Genomic DNA, 25,290 nt, shown 5'->3' on the forward strand with positions numbered 1-25,290 from the left:
TTGGCGCTCACTTGGAGAGGACTACATTCAGCAGTGGATGGCGACATGCTGATTGACTGAATATTATTTCCATGTTTGGGTACAGATTAATGGCAATCATCGACATAAAGATTGATCTGAGCAATACTTTCACATAGTTGACAACTACATGACAAAACAACTGACTGGCTAATTCCTGTCTCTGTCCTATAAATCTGTACTTTAACGCTCATGTGCAGAACTCAGTTCAAATATAAATACCGAAGTCTCCTTTAAGATTGTTACACGGCACAATCAGATTTCTAGAACAACTGCTCCCCGCAAAATAAACTTGGCTCTTTCACTTTTACCGCCTTCATTGACTTAAAAGCTGAAGAAAGGCAACGCAACAGTGGCGAAGGGTCCACATAACTCGATTCCTACCGGCTTCCCTTTTTGTTGATTATACCTTTAGAATCTAATTATCATTAAAACGTTTTGCAGACCGTATTGAAACATATTAGTATTTATATGTTGTGTCGGGTTCCGTTACGGAAAATTTCACCTTTCGCCAATGGTGCGCAAACATGTTGCGCACAAACGCAACGACATACACAACACACAACCATTTTCTACATGGTCATTTAATTATTTGAATTAATCCATTAATTAACATCCATACTAATAAATGCGATAGTAACTGTATCTGTCTGTCCCTTACGCTTTCAAGGCTGAACCACTGAACTGTTTTCGATGATATTTGGTATGGATATTTTGAAACGCTGGGAAGGACAATAATCAGTTTTTTACAGAATGATATATAACGGTACTCCTATCTCGAAAAAGCTTTTTTACGCGAACGCAGCCACGAGCAAAATCTAGTGTTTAATATGATGTATTAATTAATATAAAAAAGGCAACTTTTATAAATAATTATACAGATTTATTTACAAACACGTTAGGCTTATCTACATACATAGAATTATTGAACATATACAAATGGAGAGATCACGCACACTATTTCGTCATTGGCAATCACATACACAAATTGACTAATTTCACAGTCTTATAAATAAATATTTACATATCTATGAACATTATTTAAAACACTTAGTCCAAAAGTTGTCTAACGAGTGGTAGAAATGTCGGCTGACACCCATCAATGAGTGGTTTTCATCGGTGTAAGTCTGTAAAAAAAAAATTTTTGATTTAGAAAACTTATGGTTCACACCTTTGGATAACATATTTATAGACAATAGTCTATTTGTCCAATTTTGAAACAAACAGGAAAAAGTGTGAGAGAGACAAAGCGAAAATACGGCCAGTGGTTTAAATTTCGTAAAATTATGATTGGTCCAGTCTCAGATATGCACGAGCGATTTAGCTTTAAGTATAAGCTCTTCACAAGGTCCTTGAGACGTACTATGGCCTAAAAACGTAGGCACCGAAAAAAGATGTATAATATTGTATAACCATGCTGCCCACTTAAGTGCTTTGTTACTAAATAGAAAGTTTAAAATACAGTCTTGGACAAAAATGTAAGAGGATGATAAGGTAATATCTGATAATGATTTTTTTTTAATTATGTCCCGTAAATGGCAATGAGCTCGCTGCCTTTGATATACGGTTTAAGGTCAGCATGATGAATGTTTGTACGAAACGATTAAAATAACGACTGAATCCATTTACTACATCTATGGAATTAGAATAACTATGAACCATTTGCTCGAAAGCGATGTCTTTATGCTGCAACTGCTTCGCGAGCTGCAAGCTGTGTTGAGAGTGGACGTTATCATCTCCAGTGCCGTGGACCAGCATGTACTGACGGTCGCGAAGGTCCTCCGCTAATGCCGTCAGGTCTGAACGCTGGTAGCCGATAGGGTTGGACTGCGGCGTGTCCATATACCGCTCTGTGTATATTGAATCTGGTGAAGAAAGTTTATAAGTTATATCGATTTACAATTTTATAATTCTTAAAATTAATCATAAATTATAACATGACCAACGATAATAAGTCCAAATCTATTTAATTACGTGCCTCAGTTGGTCACCACTGTTTTATAAAAAAATAAAGTTCATATATTGGGTTGGGTCCCATAGCTTTTGCTTCACTGTAAATTTTTCGCCAAAATTCAAATCATTTTGAAACCTCAGCGTTCTTCAATAAAAAATATAGTTACAAATTTTCAATTACCATTCGTTGATATTGAACCCAAGATCTTGCTTGAGTTACAACTAGTAGACTAGAACCAATGGAACAAAGAATATAGAAAGTATTAAAAAAACAAGTTACCATAATACAACCAGGAGGTAACAGGAGCCACTGCAGCACCACACGCAATGGTGTTCTGGTCGTCTTGTATCAACATCATGGTGGTAGCGAATCCACCGTAGCTCCAACCCCAAACGCCGATGCGGTCAGGGTCAATGAACGGGTACAAAGTTGCTAAACTCCTGCAAATAGAAAACAACAACGAAATTAGAAATGTAAAATTTATGAAATAATATTAAGATGGTAATTTACTTAATATTCCTGATAAGCAATTTTCGGCCTATTCATGTCGAATTATTAATATTACTAACATGTTGGAACTCTGTATGTCCTACCTAATTTTAAAAACTTCATAATAGAGTTTAACAAAAAATATAAAGAAAAACATTTGATATAATTGCAACATATTATCACTCCATAGTAATAAAAGAACTAAGAAAAATCGCAGTATGAGTATTAAAACACGTTTTACAACACAAAAAAAAAAATAGACGATGGCCTTATTAGGAACCATGGCACCCACTTTTCGGCCAGTGTGTTCCGCCCGAAGATGAGACAGGGATGAGCCTTTCGCCTTATAGGGCACAAATTCCAGACTCCAGGCTGATACTGAGCAGAAACTCCCAAATAATTCATATTTATGATCTCTACAACTCTACGTATAATACCTGATGGTAGCTAAGGTGTCAGATATCTCGACGGTGCCTAGAGCGGTGTTCACAGCATGCATGGCCTCCACGCCCATCACACCAGACCCTCGCACGTCAATAGATGCCACTATAATACTTCTGTTCGCCGATAAGTACGTGTTGTAGTATTCTGTGGAAACGAAATACAAATGCTTATTCAAAATTAACGTAGAAAAATATAACTAAAAGGTATTTGGAAAAAATACCTTGAAGCCGCGAAGAATAAGTTACATATCGTAAAACAACATTGTGAACTTTCTCTCAAAAAAATGTTCGTTGGCATGTCACTCTAAAACCAATAATTGGTTTGAAACCAAGTCTAAATAATATTGATGAAGCTTTATTTTTTGTAGCATAAGGTAGGTCTGTTTTCGAGGAAGTGTATCAGTAGGTGTAACAGGCTGAGATAGATCTAAATGCCTGCAGACAACGTTGTCGACAGCTAGTTGATAATTAATATTAATAGGATCAATGATATATGTATAATGTTCTTGAATTCTTAAGGTGGTAGCTCAAGGTCCATTTTCATACATTTTGTTTCGGCTTTAATCTGGGTAACTAAACAAGTATTGGCAAGTAAAGAATTTAAATTCACGTCTAGTTAGTGATTAGTTCTCGCAGTTGAAAGAAAAAACGTAAAAATAATTAATAATCATGGATATTTCGGCCTTTAAAATTTAATATGACGAAATTTTAACGGCAGAAATATCCATGATTATTAATTATTTTTAGATTTTTCTTTCAAGTGCGAGAACTAATCACTAACTAGACGTGAATTTAAATTCTTTACTTGCCAATACTTGTTTAGTTACCCAGATTAAAGCCGAAACAAAATGTATGAAAATGGACCTTGAGCTACCACCTTAAATCTTTTTAATACCAAAATGTGCATATTGTCGTGATTATGTGTATTAATATACATCAAGATCAAGATTAGTTTATAATTTAATTCAACATTTAACAGTTTATTGTCCTTAGAAATAAAAAAAAATGTCATCACCATCACTGAAATTAGACTCACCTAAATCGTAATTATCCCGAACTCTGGTAGTTCCTGGGCCGGCATAAACTCTCACAACCATTGGGTACTTCTCTCCTGATTTAATTCCAGGAGGTAGCAGCAGTTTCACATGAGCTCTGATCTCCTCACCAATGTTAATCATGTTGAAGAGAGTCATGGGTAATTTGTATTGACTTAAAGTGTCAGTTAACCGACGATTGTCTTGTAGAAGTTTCAAGGTATCCGCCTGCGAAAATAAATAAGAAAATATATATACTAATAGATACACACAGTCATGGCTATTATCACCGACGGGTAGGCAGAAGCGCAACTAGTTCACCCACTTTTCACCGTATTTATTCTGTCCCATATGTGATGCGAACCTATCGTCATATGAGGCACAAATTCCAGACTTCGGGCTGATACTGAGTAGAAAAACCCAACATGACTGCACGACCCAGGGATCGAACCTGAGACCTCAGTACTGCAGTCGTACTGTAATACATCTGCCCCACCAAGGCAGACATACATACGTATAATTAAAATATGTTTAGTTCTAATATAACTGATATTAATAATAAGTTCTTACCACGCTGTCATATAAAAATATTTTGGGAGGTATATTACAGGCACTGCATGTTATTACCGCGTAATTTGCGCCTGACGAAAAATCAGCAGTAACATGTCGACAGGACGGTTCTTTGCACGTCACACACCTCACGACGCCGCCAGACGTCGCCCAAACTTGCCTCAACCAGGGCACATAGCCCGGCGCTACTATGTAATAAACAGTGTCAGTTTCTTGATTCCAGCCCAAAATTTCCGTCACGGTCGAGTTACCCGGACTTAAATCTTCTGTAGTAAAAGAGCTGAAGTCAAATTTCGCCGCGTGGGGGAACCTCTGTTCTCCGTTATACAAGGGTTGTATTTCCACCATCTTCGTGCCAGTTTTATCAAAGAACGGCGCTGTGATATCAATCCAACCGTTTGGTTCAGTCTGTTCTTTTACTATACTGCATTTGTCCCTCTTCAGGTCACAATTGACAAGGATACTGATACTCTGTCGTCTGTTTAGCCACAATACCACGAGGTTTTGGTCAGAGGCCCAGTTGATTCTCCCCAGAATGTGATCTAAGCCAACAACATCTACTGGTGCCGGTATGTTCCAAGGTTCATTGTTGAGTTCATCTAATTTGAACACGCGTAATCCAACATCAGGATTAGTTCGACCTGCCTGAAAAGTTAATGATCTTTTAATACTTTATTCTACATGTCAAGTTCTGAGTCACAAATTTTTAAATTTAGTTAGAAATGATATAATTTAGAAATTATGCAAAATATTCAAAAATATCAAGTTAAATGATGTAAGGCCATCTAATTATATATCGACCTTCGGATATTTGAATTGAACGATCTCAGGATACTGGTTGTTGATGTCGGTTGGATCTCCGTAGTAGGGGAATACTGCAGATTCCACTTGAGTATCATTGAAATAAGCCACAGCTAAGTACGTGCCACTTGGAGAAAACCATATTGCTTCTGCAGCATTGAACACTTCCTCTGAAATTATAATAAAGTTACATTAATAAAGTGTAACAAAAACACACTATTTCATCTTTTATGTATGGTAATTAGTCAGCCTCAAATTTGATATTGTAGATATAAATAACGAGGATAACATAATAAATAATTCATTATACCAGGGTTACATTCCTTTTTGATGATACTATTTATTTAAACATTATTTTTTTTTTTTTTTTTTTTTATTTAATTCACAAAACTGATGTTCAAACATATTACATGCTATAAGTAAAAGGTATGAAACAATACAATAATATTTGACATCTACTAGATGTGAATCCGACATGCATTAGGTATTCTTAGTGAGACACTTAAATAATATTAATCAAGTTAGTGCTTAAATTAGATCGTAAAATTATACAAATTACTAAATTTTAAAGAAAAAAAAATGTATAATAAGGATGAATTATTCTTTTTTATCCCTAAGTAATTAACTTATTGAGTTTCGATCTTATTGAGGCTACAGAACCAGTGAAGATATCAATATCATTACGAATGTTATTGGCAAATGACAACATGCGAGAAACAGGTGAAAAATAACCCAAGTTTGTTCGGCTATACGGCAGAACAAACGTTTTTCTATGTATCAACCGGCAGCTATCGCGAGGTATGCAGACTCCTACTTTCACTAAAAGCTCAGGGGATTCGATTTATTACGTGTTGAGTATTATATGACTCCATAACATTCACATTAGACATCGTTATAATTATTTTTTATAGGTGCACGGAAAATCGATCCCTTTGCACCTGATGGCAAGTGGTATATCCTACCATCTCCATTAAAAAGTTACGAATGCTTTACAACTCATCAAGGCCAACACATTATAGATCCGTTCAAAATTTAGACAAAATATGTAAATATAATAAGAAAACAGGTTTTTGGGGTTAAACCCCCAAAATAAGTGGAAATAAACAATATCCACCTTCATAAATCCAATCAGTAGCACCATAGTAGACCTCTCCAGGTATTCCTTCAGTGGTTAACGCCACAACCAAGCTGGGACGCAGTGCATCTGGTACGTAGTAGACATTGTTATTCTGAACGTAAGCTAGCGATCGACCGCCACCCCACACTACCACCTGGAGCGGACTATCTGCCAGCTTCAAAATTGCTCTGGAAAAAAGGAATTCCATTGATATGAAGAGTCTAAATCATCTGATAGAATTACAGATAATCTAAAAGTCGTAAATTCCGAAATTTACATATCTTTGGTCGATCAAAAATTATTAATTATACCCTTATATTATATCGCCTCAAGAGTAATACGTTATATCATAAAACTATAAAATAATGATTCGATTTCAAAGTCAATAAATCGAATTAAGAGTAGTAGGTACAAATTAACTGAAGTAATGTCACTAAAATCGATAAGTTGTGACTATACTAAAGTTATCACTTACATGATGGCTTAATGCCTAGATTTTTATTACTTTTGTTCTATTGAATGTACTAAGAAATGCAATTAGCGAACACGATGAACTTGTCACACTACTAAAATGATTTTGATCTCGTACAGTTTTTATCTATAACAAATGCACTACACTTCTAAATTGACTTGGTCAGTAATGCTAAAACGGTAATGTGTTAATAATAATCTTATATAAGAACATATTTTACACATCTTAATAACCCTAACCATTATGGCATCATGAGTCACTAATCCACGATATAAAGAGCATCACCGTTTTAAAAAAGTAAAGATATTTAAGATAAAGTCTTGAGCTAAAAGGAATGACACGTTAACATTTTGTAATGTTACATGGACATGAAATAAATAAATTATTCTTATATAAATACAGATTATTGTATAGATATTAATATTTTTCCTTAAATGAGCGTGACTCGACAAATAACTATACCAACTTTTGAACATAAAAATTAGCGTATACTATTGAAATAGTCCATTAATTACCAACGTAATGTATAAATTTTCATTTGAGAAATTAAAACATATTATTTAAAAACCACAATTGTTCAAGTCGTCTACAAATTTTTCTTTTCGTGTGCGTACTAACATTAAGAGCACGTGTTTGACCAGTTGGAACATTGTGACTGAGGAAGAGAAAAGTTAGCAAATGTTCCATAAAATTTTCATGGATATTATGCAGACAATGAATACTTTTAATATTTAATTCACACAATGAATACCTAAGTATAACAATTGGAATATCTTGGATATCAAAATTAAAAACTACTTTAATGTAATTTAATATCATCGTGGCGGTTTATCGAATCGCCTTTATATGCAAGTTGAGAAACAAATCAAGCTTAACTTTCGCTAAGACCTGCCGACCTACTTTCTATTAGTAAGCTATAAAACACTTTTGGGGCTATAATTAATGTAACATAGTTATCATTATCTTTCGAGAAACTACACCAGTATAAAACTGTCAACACTAAAGTCGTAGTTATAACTGTCAATTGTTATTATTAAAATGTTTAATATAACTTACTTATTCTTGATGTCCAACACGGAATACTCCGCTAGAGTCGAATATCGGTACAGCTGAAAAACAATAAAAGGATCAAGATTAAATTACAAAATCAAAACATTTGATACCTAAAATGTCGAAGAAACCTTTGCCTTTAAAATATATCTTGATTATTACGAACATTAAGACGAGAATTTATGGCATGTGTATGGTTTCTGTGTAGAAATGTGATTGAAATTTAATACAACAATCGAATTAATTAACAAGATTGTGTATTGCATGCATGTATAAAATAACTTCTGATGTTGTTTGATGCATGGTCATTCAATAATTAATTTTTGCTTGAAGATTATTAATTTTACGCTAATTTGATTGCAATGCGGAGGTTATCTTTAATTAATTGTCTAGAATCGGAAACCTTTAAATAGTGTGAAGTTCACGGTCTCTTTTTGAGACCGTAGCGAATTATAATATAATCGATAATATATATTTTAATTAAATTACTATCGTGTAACTAACGCAAAGGAAATAATTACCATAAAGTATTTTTGATATATACTATAAATTATAAACCATGAAAACACGCGTTTATGTAGTGAGTATAATTAAATAATAATATTATCAACTATCACTGCTGGGCGCGGGTCTTCTCTACCGCTGGGTTATAGCCCCCCCAAGTTGACATAGTATGGATAATGGGTAAGCCCAAAACAAAACCCCGAAACATATTCGAATTCAATACAAGAAGCCGCCAAAACAAAATTTTAATTATAGCAGTGTGTCCTCAACCGTGAATGTTATTAAAACAATAATGAACGTAACAAAATAGATTTCGCACGCTGTTTTAACTTGTCGATATTAAAAAACGTTTGTGTAACTGTATTTCAATGTATTAAAGATTAATTATTCTTTATGTGTAACTTATTACGCTTTAAAATATAAAAAATGTGTATAATGGAATTATATTTGTTCATATCTGATTGACTGAACATTAAAATAAGATCTTTAAACTTTTACTCCAAATTCATAATAAAAGTATTCGGATAGCTACATGGCTTTAAACTTTTATACAAATTATATTAGACATAGAGCATAAATGTTTCAGATAGATTGCGTAGTTACTATGATATGGCATGCCTATAAAAATGATTGATGGAGCCTTCAATTTATTAAAAAAACTAAAATCACAAATACTGCAAAATAGTTGCTTTTTATCGAACAGTTACAAGTGTTGTCCAAAGTTAACGAAAAATACTTTTTCAAACAATACACTTACAACATCTAGAACGATAAATATAACTTTGATGAAGAAATGCATTTTTTGTTTAAGTAAATGGAAAACGTGATTGATATTAAACATTACATTGCACTATTTAATTTAAAGAGATTTTCAACTTGTTGCGTCGTATACATGATACAAAATGTTGATAACGAGCTGTTAATATTCAATTTTAGCACATGCCTAATAGTGTGGTATTCCGTTGAATGTCCAACACATACTTCAAACGATTATAAATTTAAAATCAACGTTAATTTTCAGAATAAAGTCCTAAAAATTACATCAATTTTGATTTCCCAATACAACGAATGTCCATACTCATAAAATCACGTGGCTCGTAAAATAAATCTCGACGAATTCTCGAAACAAACTTTACATATTAGCCACTAATTTCGTCTATACTTCGTTTAAAGAAGGTCGTTATGCAATATTCTGAAACAAAAATGAAGAAGAACGCCTTGACCCAAAAATATGTATGGCTGTTACAAGATTTGATGCAAAATAATGCATCGGCAGTGGACGCACGTAAATATCTAGTGAAACTATTTTCCAACTTTGCATACTTGATCGACGATGCATATCAGAAAATTGTTATGGTTTTGAACATTTGAATACTCGTTTTATTTTACTCTTCGAGTATATACTTAAATTCTTTAATCACTAATATTTTGGTTCTCGCAATATGATATGCAGAAGCGGCGATAGCCTAGTTGGGTTCTGAACGGACTGCCAAGACGAATGTCCGCAGGTTCAAATCCCAAGGGCACACACCTCTGACTTTAATAAAATCATGTGTGAATTTATCGTTCGCTTTAACGGTGAAGGTAAACATCGTGAGGAAACCTACACATCTGCGAAGTTCTCTATAGAAATTTCGAAGGTGTGTGAAGTCTACCAATCCGCACTAGGCCAGCGTGGTGGAATAAGGCCTAATCCCTCTCAGTAGTAGAGGAGGCCCGTGCTCAGCAGTGGGCAAGTATATAATACAGGGCTGATATTATTCATATGATATGCAGAGCCAGACAATAATTCCAGTATCGAATATGTAAAAACAATCTCAATTTAAATCCCGGAATCTCATTGTGCGTCAGAAGCGTAGAGTCCATAATATAATCCGATTCCTGCCGGCTACCCTTTTGTAATTTATATAAAATCTAATTATCATTAGAACGCTTTGCAGATTGTTTTTACACATAATATTATTAGTGCCTACGTGTTGTATCGAGTTTCCTTTCGAAAAATTTCACCCTTGGCCACTGTTGTGCGTCAACGTGTTTTGTGATGCGATTATAAAACGTGCTGTCTGCGGTTTATCAAGGTTTCTAGTTCAAATCTTTTATATATCAAATATATGCCTAAAATTGAAATTTAACTATCGACTAGCTTAATAAAAACTAAATATCACCAAAATGTAGACAAAAAACTCCTCGCTTGATAGTCGCATGGCATAAAAGTATTTCGAGACAGTTCACCTAGAATTTAGATGTTTATCCATCGTATATGTTGTAAGTAGGTATTTGAAAAGTAAATTATGTATAGTTAAGACATCACTAGCAACGTTCCTCGATGCATAACAAAAACTGCTTCGTGATTTTGTCTTTTTTACTTTCTTACGTATTTAAGATTGCGTCGATCTTGATTAGCGAAGAAACATGTACAATCAGCCACAAAAATAGTTGAACAAATTAAAATTTCAAATCGCCTTTACACTTTTATGTCAGTATCAACAATAGATTGTCTCCACTAAAATAAACTTCATGAGGTTTATTTCATTTTAGATAAAGTAAATAGAATATTATGATTATACTTGATGTGTTATGAATTCTTTAATATATTCAACTACTTTTGTGGCCGACTGTAAGTGAATAAGACATAATCTTTCTATTAGCAACTTCCTAAAATCAACAATAAACTGTCAGTTGTTGCTAAAATCAATTTGTAAGTTCTCTTAGCAGTAACACTCGCTAAAAATAACTATCAAGTCATTTGTAAATAATGATGACTACGAAGCGGCTATATAAAGTAATATAAGTAAGACATCTTAGAAAAGGGCATACGTGACCATCGATTTATTGGAATTTAACTTTTGTCGTATCCCTCTAAGTTGCAATCGTAATAAAGGCGTATCACCGATACAGAATAAAGTGATCGTTAAATTCAAATCATGATGAATTTACGGTGTGTTTTTTAAAATAAAGTCCTAATATCGAACCTAAGTGGATTGTAATAAAGCACAGTAATAAACTTATTTATGCATTTCGTTAATCTCCTTGCATACCAAGAAAACACTTGGTGAATGTGAATGACCTCTGTAACGGCAGGACGGTGAACCTTTTTCCTGTAACTGTATCCATAAATTACCACTAAATCAAAGCTCGGGTTATTTGTCACCCTGCGGTACCCATACGTAATGAAATATGCAGTAAGAATTTTTATATAATATTTGAATTACCTAAAAATTTTATTAGTACTGGTAATTGTTTAGAAGTTAATCTGGAGAAATATTGTAATTTTAGTATTGAACATGCGTATTTCTCAAAATAAATGTGCGTAACGAAAAAGTTATTATGAAATACCGTTACGAAATTTACCGTATTTTTTTTTGTCTTTAAGAATTCGTTCTATCAAATAATATATAGATTGAATATATTAAGACAAACAAAAAAACACGTGAGACAGGAGACATCGTAATAATATTTCGTTACGTGCATTTATTTTGAGAAATACTCACATAACATAGTAGGTAAACGTAAGGTGTTATGTGGTGATAAACAAATCCGGAAACTCACCTTTCGCCTATGTTTGAGCAGCAACACGTACTTTCCATCTTCAGAGAACGTCGATATTGTGTAATTTCGCAAATTATACTAAAACATAAATATAAGGATTATTAGTACTTGTAGCAAAATAAGGTACAAATATACATAAAATAAATATCATAAAGTATCCAAATTAATTTATTTCATTACATTGACATCCTTATGCACTTAATGAGTTATAAAAACAGTAACTTTACAATTTACGTTGAAAATATATTGTAGGTTACTATTTCGATATTTATCCGTTTAAAAATTCTCAATTTTCCTCATATAAGTGCAAAACTGAAATTGTTTACAAAAAATTCTTTGTAAGGCATTATCGAATTGTTATATCGTGTCACTCTTTTTTGCACAATTTTAAGCTGATAATGACAATCGTAGTTAATTTTTCATACAATTTCACAATCGATACTATTGAATATATCGTTTTGGCACTTACCAAATCAATTTCGTCCAAAATGGTAACATAGGTGCCATGTTTGACATTATATTTCCTCACGCCAGTGCCACGTTCTGTGTAAATATATTCATTATCTGAAAAAAATTTATTGTTCATTATATTTTATTTTTTAACTGCTTCCGTCGCTTAGTATATTTCGATATGACTGCAGTGCTGAGGTCTCGGGATCGATTCCCCGGGTCATCCAAACTGATATTGGGTTTTTCTACTCAGTATCAACCCTAAGTCTGGAATTTGTGCCTAATATCATCGGACGAAACACACTTGGCAAAAGTGGATGCCCTGGTTGCGCCCATGTATACTCCTTCAGGGATAAATGCGTAATGAGTGTCTGTGTAATATAGTTCTGGCAACATATTAGTTTACAAAAAAATCATTGCTCCCTATCACCATGTGGGATGGAATACACGGCGAAAAGTAGATGCACCAGTTGCGCTTCTGCCTACACCTCGGGAATAAAAGGCGTGAATGTGTTTAATTTTAAAGCCAACATTATCATCAGGTACAAAATGTCCACTTCACAGGGACGGTCTTTGTCCACACAGGACAAAGACCGTCCCTAAACATTTTCAGAACAAGTTGGAAACAATCTACATACATCAGCAAATCTTAAACCCAGGGCTATTCTGACTCAGCCTAGTTTTTCTTTACACTACTTGCTTCGGTAATATTTACACCTTCAAAAATGCAACCATCATGACACAAGAACTTGAGAATCCCCACAAAGACACCACATTAATAAAAATAATATTTAATGCCATCGTGTTTTGGTATTTTCCTTAAATTATTCCAGTCCATCCAACCACATTTTAAAATTACTGTGTAAAAGGTTTGGTTTATTAATTTGGGGAATCAAATTTCGTAATTGCAAACACCATCATTATTGATGTGATAATTATTCAGTCAATAAGGCTTAAATAAAAATATTTATTGCATAAGCGTCTTTCGTGTTCACTTTTTTAACTTCTATTGTACCTAATAGATTGCATTTTCCTATTATCGATGAAAGTATTATAATAACTGCGCATACCCAAATTTACACTAAAGAATAGGGATTTTATGGTGTATCCTGTTGCGTTAAGATCTTTAAATTGTATCCTCCCAAGTTTGCAGAGATGGGCAATTTCGAAAACTTGTAAACAGATTTGAAAAATATTGATAACAGTTCAAAGGCTGTAAAACAAAAACCCACAAGTATTTTTTTGTATTTTAACTACAACTATAATATAACATGTGTCTTCATAATATTCTATCGATTCAAATAAAGAATTCTGTTTTCATTTCGTTTATAACAATAAATTAATTTATTTCAAGGTAAATTTTCGCGTTAGTATACTAACCTGATACCCATTGTATTGACAATCGATCTGGGTAGAACTCAGCTCTTAAAGGCACAAGTTCTTCCAGTGTGAATGTTTGAAGACCTTGAATGAACGCCGAAGATTGTGTCTGACATACAAACATCAATACCAAGCCGATGACTGCAGTGGTTGCCTAAAAAGAAATATGAAATTAGCTCGGACATATCCTTGTTTGCAAAACGTATTAAAAGAAGAAAAAAACATTAAAGTATCGACTTCGGAAAACAATGAAACTGTCATCTTTTTTTCATAACTGTGTCACGAGGTAATTCAACTATGTGAAGGACATAACCAAATCGCACGACTAATTAAAATATCAGCCCTAAAAAAGTGGCAAAGCCATCGAGAAACGAAAATATCAAAACTGTGCGTGCGACCCTGAGTCCCTTGAGATGTTTCGTTATGCCCACTGTCCGCTAATTACATTAACTAAAATGTCATTCAAACCGGAACATAAAAGAACTCTCATTCCGCTGCTTGTGGTTAGAAATATATTTTACTTTACAACTTTAAGACGATGCGGGGCCGGACTCTGTAGACCCCGTATGTTAAAACGAAATTACTATATATTAACCATAAAAAATATATATTCAAGTTCCAATGACTTAAATCCAATTAGATAGAGACTTGTCAGCATCAAATATCTTTTTAAAACGTTTTTTTGATTACAATTTTCACACTTTATTGTAAAATATCTACAAACAATATTCTAGACATTATCTTCTGATTAATCATTTACACGTTATGTGCTAAGTATGCTTTCTACAAAAATATGTATGTATACCATGGAGGGGGCTGTATTATCAACGCTATACTGCTTTATTTTAAAGAAATGAAGACAGTTTTATTAAATTCGTCATTAGACAACGTCCGGGATTTCAGTGACGAGGGCATAGCAGTGCTATTCTAAATGTGACGTAATCCAATAATCTGTGTATGGGCAAGCATGGCGCCTACCATCAGGCGAACGATCACTGCGTGATTCTGTTGCGAAGTGGCAGTCAATTGTCACAATATAGCTGTGATACGTATGCGTCTGTGTATTTGTATGTCCTTGTATTTCCTATATAAAACCGTCGCAGGATTAGAGGGTTTTTAATATACTAATATTACATATACTTAACAATTAACATACATTTCGTAAATTTAAATCGTGGGAACATATTGCATTATATTACATAAAGACATATTTATAATGAATTCAAAAGATACAGTGTGTGTAAAAGTAGGCTGCGTTCAAGGTTCCTGCCCTGTTATTTCAATGGACATAACTACGTAGTATGTAGTACTGGTTTGCTAATATTGCAAATCATTTTATTAGCAAAAAGTAACCGGTAGTTTTTAATTATTCTCAAAGAAATCCCAATGGTTTTTGAATAATTTTAGTTTCTGAATTGTTTATAAATTAATGTAATTATGTGTTACCTACACTGTTATAGCAGAAACACTAAGGATTGCTTCGCCTGTTAACCGAAATCTAAATATTTGTTACCATGGTATATTTTTTTATAAAATGATTTATTTTAATCTGTATAGCATATTTTATGACTAAATTCGCAAACCGCAACGACCTTGATCGCCTATATTATTCACAACGTTCAAAAACCAGATATTTTTTAACATGGCCGACATGGAAAGCCGTAACGAATTGATTTCGATAGTTTTCTTATCGAAAATAATGAACTTTTGTTTTATAATTATTAATTTCTATAACGATGAATCCTTTGAGTATACTAGATATACTTTGAGCGGCTGGTATCTGTAGTATCCTTTTTGTGAAACGGTTTGTGAGAGTACTAGCGTATATATAATAGTATATATAGTAACTGTTGCTGCTAATGCTACAATGTCGTAAATCAATGCAGTATTATGTATTGCGAAAACTTGAGGCGGACTCTATAAAAGGTTTCAGCGGAATTATCGATATACGCGCAGAATTTAAATAAATATTTTTCAAGGTGAATGTAAAGAACGTTCAAAAAATATATTAATCATTTTTAACTATTTCACATATTTAAGGGATATAAACAAACTATCGCGGTAGTTTAATGGTCGAACAGTTAAAATATAAAATGCTGTGTCAGGTATAAATTATGAAATTTAACACCTTATCGTTTCAACTAGGCTTTTAACATTAATTAAGTATCCGCCATAGTGAATTAATGGATATTTGATGGGCAAAAAATAGGGGGTGATTAAAACCATTTAGCAACTCATAAATAACGATCAAAATCTGGTTTGAAATTGCAAAAAATCCGTCAAATTAGGCCTCTGAAAATCTGAACTCGTAAACAAAATCATCAGGTTCTATAATATTTGCATTAGTTAGCATAATAGATATACTAGTTGCACTACGTGATAAGATGAAATATCTACTTATGTTTGAATAAATTATGAAAGAACTTTTAAATGTCAACATAATTAAAAAATAGAGTATTACTCCCAATTTCCTTTCGTATCACGTGTTGAATTCTTTTAACATAAATTATATTTTAAAAGAAACCGTCGTACCATGGTTGCTTACGATAAGTACTAGTAGTTCTTAGATCGTGTTTTATTTTTGTAGGTCTACGCTTTATTTTGTATGATTTATAACGTAACACAAGACTAAACGAACAGAGTAAAAACCGACCAAGAGTGTTATCTTCTCTTTAAGTCACAGGTCTCAATTCCATTAATTTTATTTACCAAATAAGTAATAACACATATTTTAACCATTTAAACTATATCACCATATTTTTAAGTACGAATTGAATTTATTTCGAACACAGTTTTTGTTCATTGTTACAACGAATATTTATTATGAATGTTAATTTATTGGTGTAGAATTGTAATTGGCACAGGACTATATTTTGAGTTTAACTTACTGATATTAATTGTCTATATATTTTTATATAATAAACTCAACATCCAGTGAAGTGTCCATAAAACCGGATTTCTGCCGGCTTCCCTTTCGTATTTTATGTAAAATCTAATTGTTATTAGAACGATTTGTAGATCGCATTTATGCATATAAATACCTATATTATGTAGTGTCGGTTCCCTTTGGGACAATTTCACTCTTCACCACTAATACGTTCTCTCACCATCGAGATTGTGGGGTGTAAGTATCCCATAGGTAAGGTAAAAAAATTATATCATTATAATAAAACTTTCGCCTTATTTACACAAGGTTTCTTGATAGAAATAGAAAGCAAGTAAGTATAATTATAAAGAATATAATGTATTAATGTGCGAAACTACAGCGCTTTGACTATTAATTAACTTAATATAATGCATAGTTTCACTCTTAAATGGCGACACTCAATTTTACTAATTTAAAAAAAATATTTAGAGAATATTGATCTATATCTATCTATACTTATAATAAATCTGTAGAGAGGTCAATTCTGTACATGAAATATATTTCCAAAATAACTGGGGGTGATTAGGGATCGATACTGATGCCAAAAATGCAATTAGTAAAATTTTTGTCTGTCTGTCTGTCTGTATAACCGTTATAGAAACAAAAACTACTCGACGGATTTTAACAAAACTTGGTACAATTATTTGTCATACTCCTGTGCTGGTTATAGTATACTTTTCATGACGCTACAATTAATAGGAGCAGAGCAGTGAAGGGAAATGTTGGGAAAACGGGAGAAGTTACTCCATTTTTTAAGCTGCCGTCGCGTGTGCAACCTTAATGGTTAAAGCTACGCAGAAATCATGTATAACGGAAACGTTCTCCTTAAAATTATGTAAAAATATCCCACGACAGCATATGTCTATCTTTTATGGTTGACTCACAATAACACGTGTAACTCCCGATAGCTTAGCAGTTCGAAGCTTTCTCATTATATTTGTCTACTCTTACGTTTATAACACTCACAGTCATCCCTAATTAAAAAAATTAACATTATTAAATATTCCATAAAAAAGAATCATAGAAATCGGTATAGAAACACCAAAGTTATACATGAAATACGCTAATAATAAGCCATCACGCGTGAATACTGAATCATGCTATTAGCTTCCTTCGATTTCACCAGGATCCCATCATCAGACCCTGACCGGACAATCGGACCACCTGCATACCACCATACATTAAAAAAACATCCCGACAAATTGAGCACCTCCTCCATTTTTGAAGTCCGAAATCCACGCGGGCGAAACTGCGAGCGGAAGCTAGTGTAATCTAATAGTATAGGTATCAGTGGCAAAGCCTCTTTATAAGACGATTCCTGCCGAGTACCATTTCATAATTTATGTAAAATCTAAGTATCATTAGAACGATTTTATCAGATCAGACCGCGTTTAGGCATTCATCATTATCTATATAATGTTAAGTCGGGTTCTCTTTTGAAAATGTCACCCTTCGCCACTAATAGGTACTTAAATCGCTTAAGAGTAGGTAATAACAGACTAGCAAAGACTTGGATTCCCAAGACTCAGTTAATATTTATTTATTTTACCTACTACGTAGGTAAATATATAATTGTCTTTAATTAATCTATTTTATATCTACAATAATTATCATAGATGTAATCACGTGCCGAGCACTAGACAAGTTTGAACTTAATCATAATCTGGGGCCTTATTCTCTATCCCGCACGTTATTTTGACAGTGCGTAACAAGCACGTAACACAACGTATCACGTTTAAGACTATAGAAATTTGGCTTACAGAATACCATTCCACGCACATTTCTCGAAGATAACATGACACGGCCGCGTTACGCGTTTACACTATCATACAGAATAACGCCCTGACGAGATAACATTGAACTCACATTAATAAAATGGACATTCTCCAATACTGAACATGACGTATTATGGACTGAAATAAAGTTGAATTAAAACTAATTTAATGTGAACTTTAAAATTTGCGCCTCAAAAAGTAAAGTTTTAATAGTTTGAACAACTTTAAAATCTTATTATAAATATAATTAGCGATTTTTAGAGCAGAGTTAAAGAATTGACTATTTTCATAAACTGGAAGCGGCAATTAATTTAACGTACAATAGAATGTATACCCATTCATAATTCCTTCACGTAGGCACGCCTTTCCTGATTTCTAAGATACATTCTTTACTAGAAAGCTAAGTTTGTTAGGTAAAATATGAATAGCATGAAGCAGTATATCAATAGGTTGACTGATAGAGAATGCCTTCAGCAGTATAAAAAGTGTAGATATAAATATTTTTTATAAACACAGATAAAAAAAATAGTTTTCTACATTAATTACAATCTGATTATTTCATCAGGTAATATTATATGTCCTGCATAATTCATTTGCGTTGTAGAATGTAACCTTTTGTAGTGACCAATATTTTTCATGTGTTCTATTTTTGTAAAAATTTGAATGTTATTGTTTTGTTGTTTGCCTAGTTACATTTTTACTCTGAAATAAACACTCTTGTCAATAACACATCTTTTTACTTAATTTTATAAATAACTCAGAACATATATAACAATTACTTACAACAATTTAAGTTCCATTATAAAGGTTTTGTAGTGAATGAAACACGTATTTTAACCTTTTAATATATTGTGGACTATGAGCCAAATGCTATTGCTAGAAAAACAATAGAGAACGCATGCAAGGAAGCATTTCCATAGATGTTATCGGAAGACTTACAGTGATTAGACTCACAGTCTCGTCAGCAACATAATAATATTATATTTATTTATTTACAGTATTATTATTTAGTTACAATATTTGCTAGTGGCACCCAAACTAAGCTACGCTTGTATCTTGGGCTGCCACATTAAGTCAATTAATTAACATTATCGCAAAACAATTAATAGAAATATTATTGTAAAAGGATTTTTGTTTTTTCCTTTTACATCATAATATATCAAAAAAAGTTTAATTTATTCTCTAAATATAAGTTAAATAGAAATAGAAAACAAATCGATCTCCCATTTTTAAATTACAATTGATTTCAAATTCCCACTATCACTTTTAGTAAAATATTTAACATCAAACATGTTTTATCGATCCTAGTTCAATCATAAATATTTCATGTGTTTATTTTGTTTTAATATTATCATATATCCCATTAATTATTTTGAATTTATTAAAATCATTAAATAGAAAACATTCTGATTCAGTATGTAATTCTCTACTTAAAAATCTATTAGATAACAGCGTGTTATACTAGGCTGTCATATTAATAATACTAGGATAGCAAGAAGGGGATTGGTATCCGCATACCAATGTCAATTATAGTTAGTGGTTAATATCTTACAACTTGACGGTAAGTACATTAAATTATAAGCGACAAGGATCAATAGCATGCGAGAAACTCTCATGTGTTGCAATATACTGAACTAGATCTAGCTGGATCCAAATCACAAGTCACGGATATGTGACAATAAAATGTTTGTACTAGTTGTGGCCCCAACTTCGTTTGCATGAATTTAGAATTAAGATCTATCTCAGCTTGTAGGTATACAGAACTCTCAGTGTTCCTCTTTGAAACACAGAACATGCGCGTATCGCCCGTCTCCCCTGTGTGTCCATTTTTCCCCGAATTACCTTGTATCTTACACAAAATAATGGTTTTAAGTTATTACATTTTAAGTCCTATAATTGCTTTTGTCAACAAATAATTGAGCAAAGAGATTTTTTTATTTTATTTTACACATTCCTCCGTATTCCAGGTTCTTTTACCAAAATTTTATTTATTTTATGTACAAACACGCAATATCTACTGTACTATTATATGTTAGGATACACAAATTGTTATTGTAAGAAGATTGTTTCTATGAGGAAGAACTTTCTCACATTACTTCTTATTCATGGTTATTTTACGTTTTTAAAAGAATGTGTACATTTTTGTTGGTTTAAAAGAGGTCATTTAAAGACAATACAAATAAATATTTTTTTATTTTGGACAGAAGTGAAAAAAAGGATCTCAGAATATCATTTGAGTGCTTGCAATATTTGTCACATTCCATGCTGTTTTTAAAAAATATAATATGTAGAAATTTTTACATAATATTATTTTCATTCTCACTTGTTACCGCATATTTCACAAAGTATTTCAATAACAATAACAAACCCACTAACTCATTAAGATTCTCTACTTGTTTGTCTGTTGTGTTTATTATTTATAAGAGCGCCTATGCTTTTCTAATAACATCATTTTGTACGTTCCTTTGTCATTATGGTCCTTCTTTATTCCTTAAGATTTAAACCAAAATTCTATCGTTATTTAATCTTTTTTATCAGCATTTAAAATATTCTTTCAATTAGCAATTTTATCTCTGAAAAGCTTAGAAAAAATATTCATGAGGTAATAACGAGTGAGGTTCGAAACCCTGACAAATCGTACATTTGATCTAAACTGCATTTTTTTGAAATAATATAAATGATTTGTTCTTATAATATTTTTTTGACGAGCTGTATTTAAATATGCAATGTTGCCACGGTCGCCATTTTTTGAATTATTTATAAAAAATGCTCTGTTTTATAGATGAAAACTTGCTACTTATCGAAGACAATTAAGTTAACTGCCGCAGTTTTCCATTCACTCAGGTCTCGTACAAATACAAGAAAACATAACTCAATGCCTTATTGTTGTCAATATACGATACCGTTTCTTTATCGAAGTAGTAATTACGAAATCGTTTACATCGTGCCATTTGTCGCTAAAATAACTGTGAATTTCTTAATAATAGTTTAATAACTTTCCGCTTGAGTACACTCGAATAATAAATAATGTATTTACTCTGAACAGGAAGGAAAGTTTACCATTTAAATTAATATCGACAATTTAATTTTGTAATTTGTACTTGAGTACAAAATGCAAAAATAATTTTATCGCTTAAACCTAACACTACAAACAAATATATGACCAAAAATATTATTCATAAGGTTTAAATCTTACCATGTCTAATGTGTGACAGGACACGAGAGGTCCTCAATGAAAGTTAAGTGGATCCAATAAACACGCACGGTTTGGTTCACGGAACAGAGCGCCGCGCATGTACAAGCGCGGAGCCGAGCGGTCACCGACTGCGGCAATCGGCATAGTTTCCACTCAGCCGACAGATTTTGGTTCTGCCCAAAACGCGAACTTTGCACGAACTGGTTTAGGAATACTTAACATTCCTGTAGGTAATTTGTTAAATGGACCCTACCAATGTTCAGGGTATCGAAAACGCAAGGGGAATTCTAAAATAAAATTCTGTTTATATCAACAGAAATACTGCGGAAGGTCGTCACGTTAAAAGGAACATCAGAATTTTAGTTTCCGTGTTCTTCATTACGCTTTTGTTAAATTTATCAGGTTCAATCAAATGAAAATATTATTATTATATAAATATTTGTAATAGGTGGTGATTACGACCTCGTGAATCAGCTTTTCTGTCCAACATCTGTGTGCTAAGTGTGTTACATCTATATTCGTTAAATGATTTCTGTTCACTTTTAGGAAACGTCCAAACGTCCATGCAAACTTTCGCATTTACATTATTAATAACTTAAAGGATTATAATAACATTCTCATTTGTAAATGTCTTGTTTGAATTATATTTTAATGCATCTATTTAGCACACTTCAATAATAATCACAATAAACCTTAATGATCTTTATTTATTTACATAATGTATAATGAGCGCCTTAGATTAGTAATATAGGAGTTGAAGAATCACCGAAATGAAACTGGTTAAATCCATGAAACAGAAACCAGAAAGTAATTGAAGACAGAAAAAATATTTCGTTGTATTTTTATTTTTTTAAAGTGAATTGGTTACCTGATAATAAATAAATACTCATTCCTACAAACAGGTACTGAGGTATTATAGATGGCTAACCATCCTTTAAATACCTGCTAGTAATTAAAATTGGGAAAGTGGTGCATGTTTCGGGTGATCTTAGTGCAAAATGGAACATAAGGCTACTACTTACACCAGTTTTCTGTGCAATGTCGGTACCACCACCGAAGGCAAAAGATTGCGTGGTCGTATATCAACCAGATGAATCGACCAAGTAAAAGACTCATCGTCCTCTCAAGTCTACACAACCGTTAGAGACGCTAGAGGCAGATCATCGGCTCCAGATGCAACCCTGATGCTGACCACGGTCCTCGATTATAAGAGACCGAGCATAGAGAGAGAGTCAGTAGTCAGTCCCACCCCTATCGCGCTAAGAGCATGTCGAGCTCGAGGTAAAATTATCCATACTACTGAGTCATAAATTACCTCTGATTCTATATTATGTACTACAGGATTAGAGCGATTGATGAAAAAGTGACTCTATTATAATAACCTTTTTATCTATGCTATATTAATATATTGATATGGATGTGACAGAGTAATACACTAGTTTATTGGTCTCTGAGTAATATTAATATTAGTGAAGACATGTGTACATTTCGATCGTGAAGATACTACTTATCTCGTTAAAGATCGACCTATATGCAGTTATGTATAGTGCGATAAGTGACATTGCCCGAGACTCAACTCATTCCTTTCCCTAAAGTACAGTAATGCACGATTTCTATACGTTTGTAGATGATGGTAATCACTAACATACCCTTTTGTATTAGCTGCATAATTGCTCGCTAAATCCTAAATTCAGAGCACGGGTATAAATAAAAAAGATAAGAAAAAATTTCATTTAGTACCCTATAAATCATGTTTTAATTTCATGGTCCATTAAAATTGACACGTTTAGGACGTGATGATAATATTTATCATTCACTGCATTATGATATCGTTGAGATAATAATTTATCAATCACTTCACTTTTAATGAACAATTATCTCGGTTTTGTTTCGAGATTGTAATTTACAAGCACTACCAGCGACGTCGTCCGTGATACTTTTCATAATTCTTAGATTTAGATGTAGTTTTGCTTAAGACAAAATTAAATTCCATCAAATTTTGTTTATGTAATAGAACAAAATTATTATTACAGCACCTGATCTCTTCTGTTTTCTGTATGCTCTACTATTATCATATACGAAAGCGTGTTTTATATAGTCATGCGAATGAATATAGGGGAGTGAGCCAGCGATTAATAAAGTAGCTACCATTAGAGTTGAAGTTTAACAGAATAAAATAGGTCAAGTTATATTTATTTGTTGATGAAGGGCTTCGAATGCAAACACTAATTTTAAAATGACCTAATACTTAATTGTGTCTTAAATTGTAAGCAATAAGATCTCTTTTTGATTATCTCGTAAGGTACCATGATATTTAGTAAGAGATATATGTAAGTATAATATAATTATTTTTAGAATGCGTAATAAATATAGTATATTAAAAGAAGTAATAAAACATACGACTTTCAACTAAGATCGTCTAGACACGTCACTACTGCCCACTAGCTAAATTACTTTGATAATAATCTGCAGATGACCTTAATTCCTGTTCCTAGAGTTACAAGTGTATAATGTTTACAAATAGATAATGTAAATGCTTATATAACTCATGCAGTAATGCTTTGCTATTTTTCGTTATATTTTTAGAGAGTTTTGAATATAATAAATCTGTGACATGGCAAATTCCGAAGAAAAGACTTGTCTGCGGATGATTCTGAAATATAAAAAACTAGCTTTTGCTTGCGGCTTCGCCTGCGTGAAGGAGTTTTCCGGGATAAACTTTTTTTCCGACGTACTTGATATGTATTTTTGTATTATGACCAAATTACACCAAGTAATTATAAATTGTAGCCTATATGTTCTGATGTATAACCAATATAACTGTAAAGTTTCATTCAAATCCGTTCTATAGTTTTATAGTGAAAGAGGAATTTACATACACCCTCATAAACTTTCGCATTTATAAGATTAGTAGGACTCGTTTAATGAATATTTGGTTTAATTGAATCAATAAACGCCCCTACAATCACACGTTGAGTTTTTATCATGACAATTATAATTAAATTATATCAGGGTATAAAATTTTACATTTGACCTCATCATGACTCTCACAAAACCCAGATCTCATAACTAGCTAACAAACCCAGAGCTAACTATACATAAATATTAATCTATATGCGATAATGGAATCTTGGTCTTCCCATCCATGACGGAAACAAAAAGTTTTAATTATTCAAACATCATGCCATCAGTATTACATGTTATTTCTCAGATATCTAAAAAATCCTAAAACATCAAATCAAAAATTCCTTTCTTTCGTATCAGTTTTCCTGTATAGTGTTAGTGACCCTTGCTTTTAAGAGTATATTTTTGTAAAATGCTATCGATAAACAAATACGGAACTTTCAAACTCAACATAGAATTTTATAAGAAAAATATGAAATTTAAAAAGAATTAATTTTAATTGAAATGCCATTACAGCTATGAAACTAAACATTATTGCTTGTTAGAAATAATTATAATTGTAAACCTTTTAAAGGCAATTTCTTGAAATCGAATAATTTGTTTTCCATTAAGCGATTTCACGGCTTAATGCAAGGAATATGTACCAATTAAATACGAA

The 25,290-nt window shown here is 32.6% G+C and overlaps 1 protein-coding gene across 1 annotated transcript; it reads right to left on the minus strand.

Moving 5' to 3' along the window:
* Positions 1-879: 879 nt before the first annotated feature.
* LOC115449423 (venom dipeptidyl peptidase 4) lies at positions 880-21,941 on the minus strand. Its single transcript, XM_037442036.1, has 13 exons — positions 21,729-21,941; positions 13,832-13,985; positions 12,471-12,565; positions 12,002-12,079; positions 7,955-8,007; positions 6,424-6,614; positions 5,310-5,479; positions 4,509-5,153; positions 3,941-4,166; positions 2,899-3,049; positions 2,252-2,412; positions 1,678-1,883; positions 880-1,145 (listed from the first exon to the last, which is right to left on the minus strand). The coding sequence occupies exons 1-13, from the start codon at positions 21,729-21,731 to the stop codon at positions 1,056-1,058; spliced, it is 2,223 nt and encodes a 740-aa protein (XP_037297933.1). The 5' UTR covers positions 21,732-21,941; the 3' UTR covers positions 880-1,055.
* Between the last annotated feature and the right edge of the window lie 3,349 nt (positions 21,942-25,290).

This window comes from Manduca sexta, chromosome 23, assembly GCF_014839805.1.
Source record: "Manduca sexta isolate Smith_Timp_Sample1 chromosome 23, JHU_Msex_v1.0, whole genome shotgun sequence".
NCBI classification, from domain to species: domain Eukaryota; kingdom Metazoa; phylum Arthropoda; class Insecta; order Lepidoptera; family Sphingidae; genus Manduca; species Manduca sexta.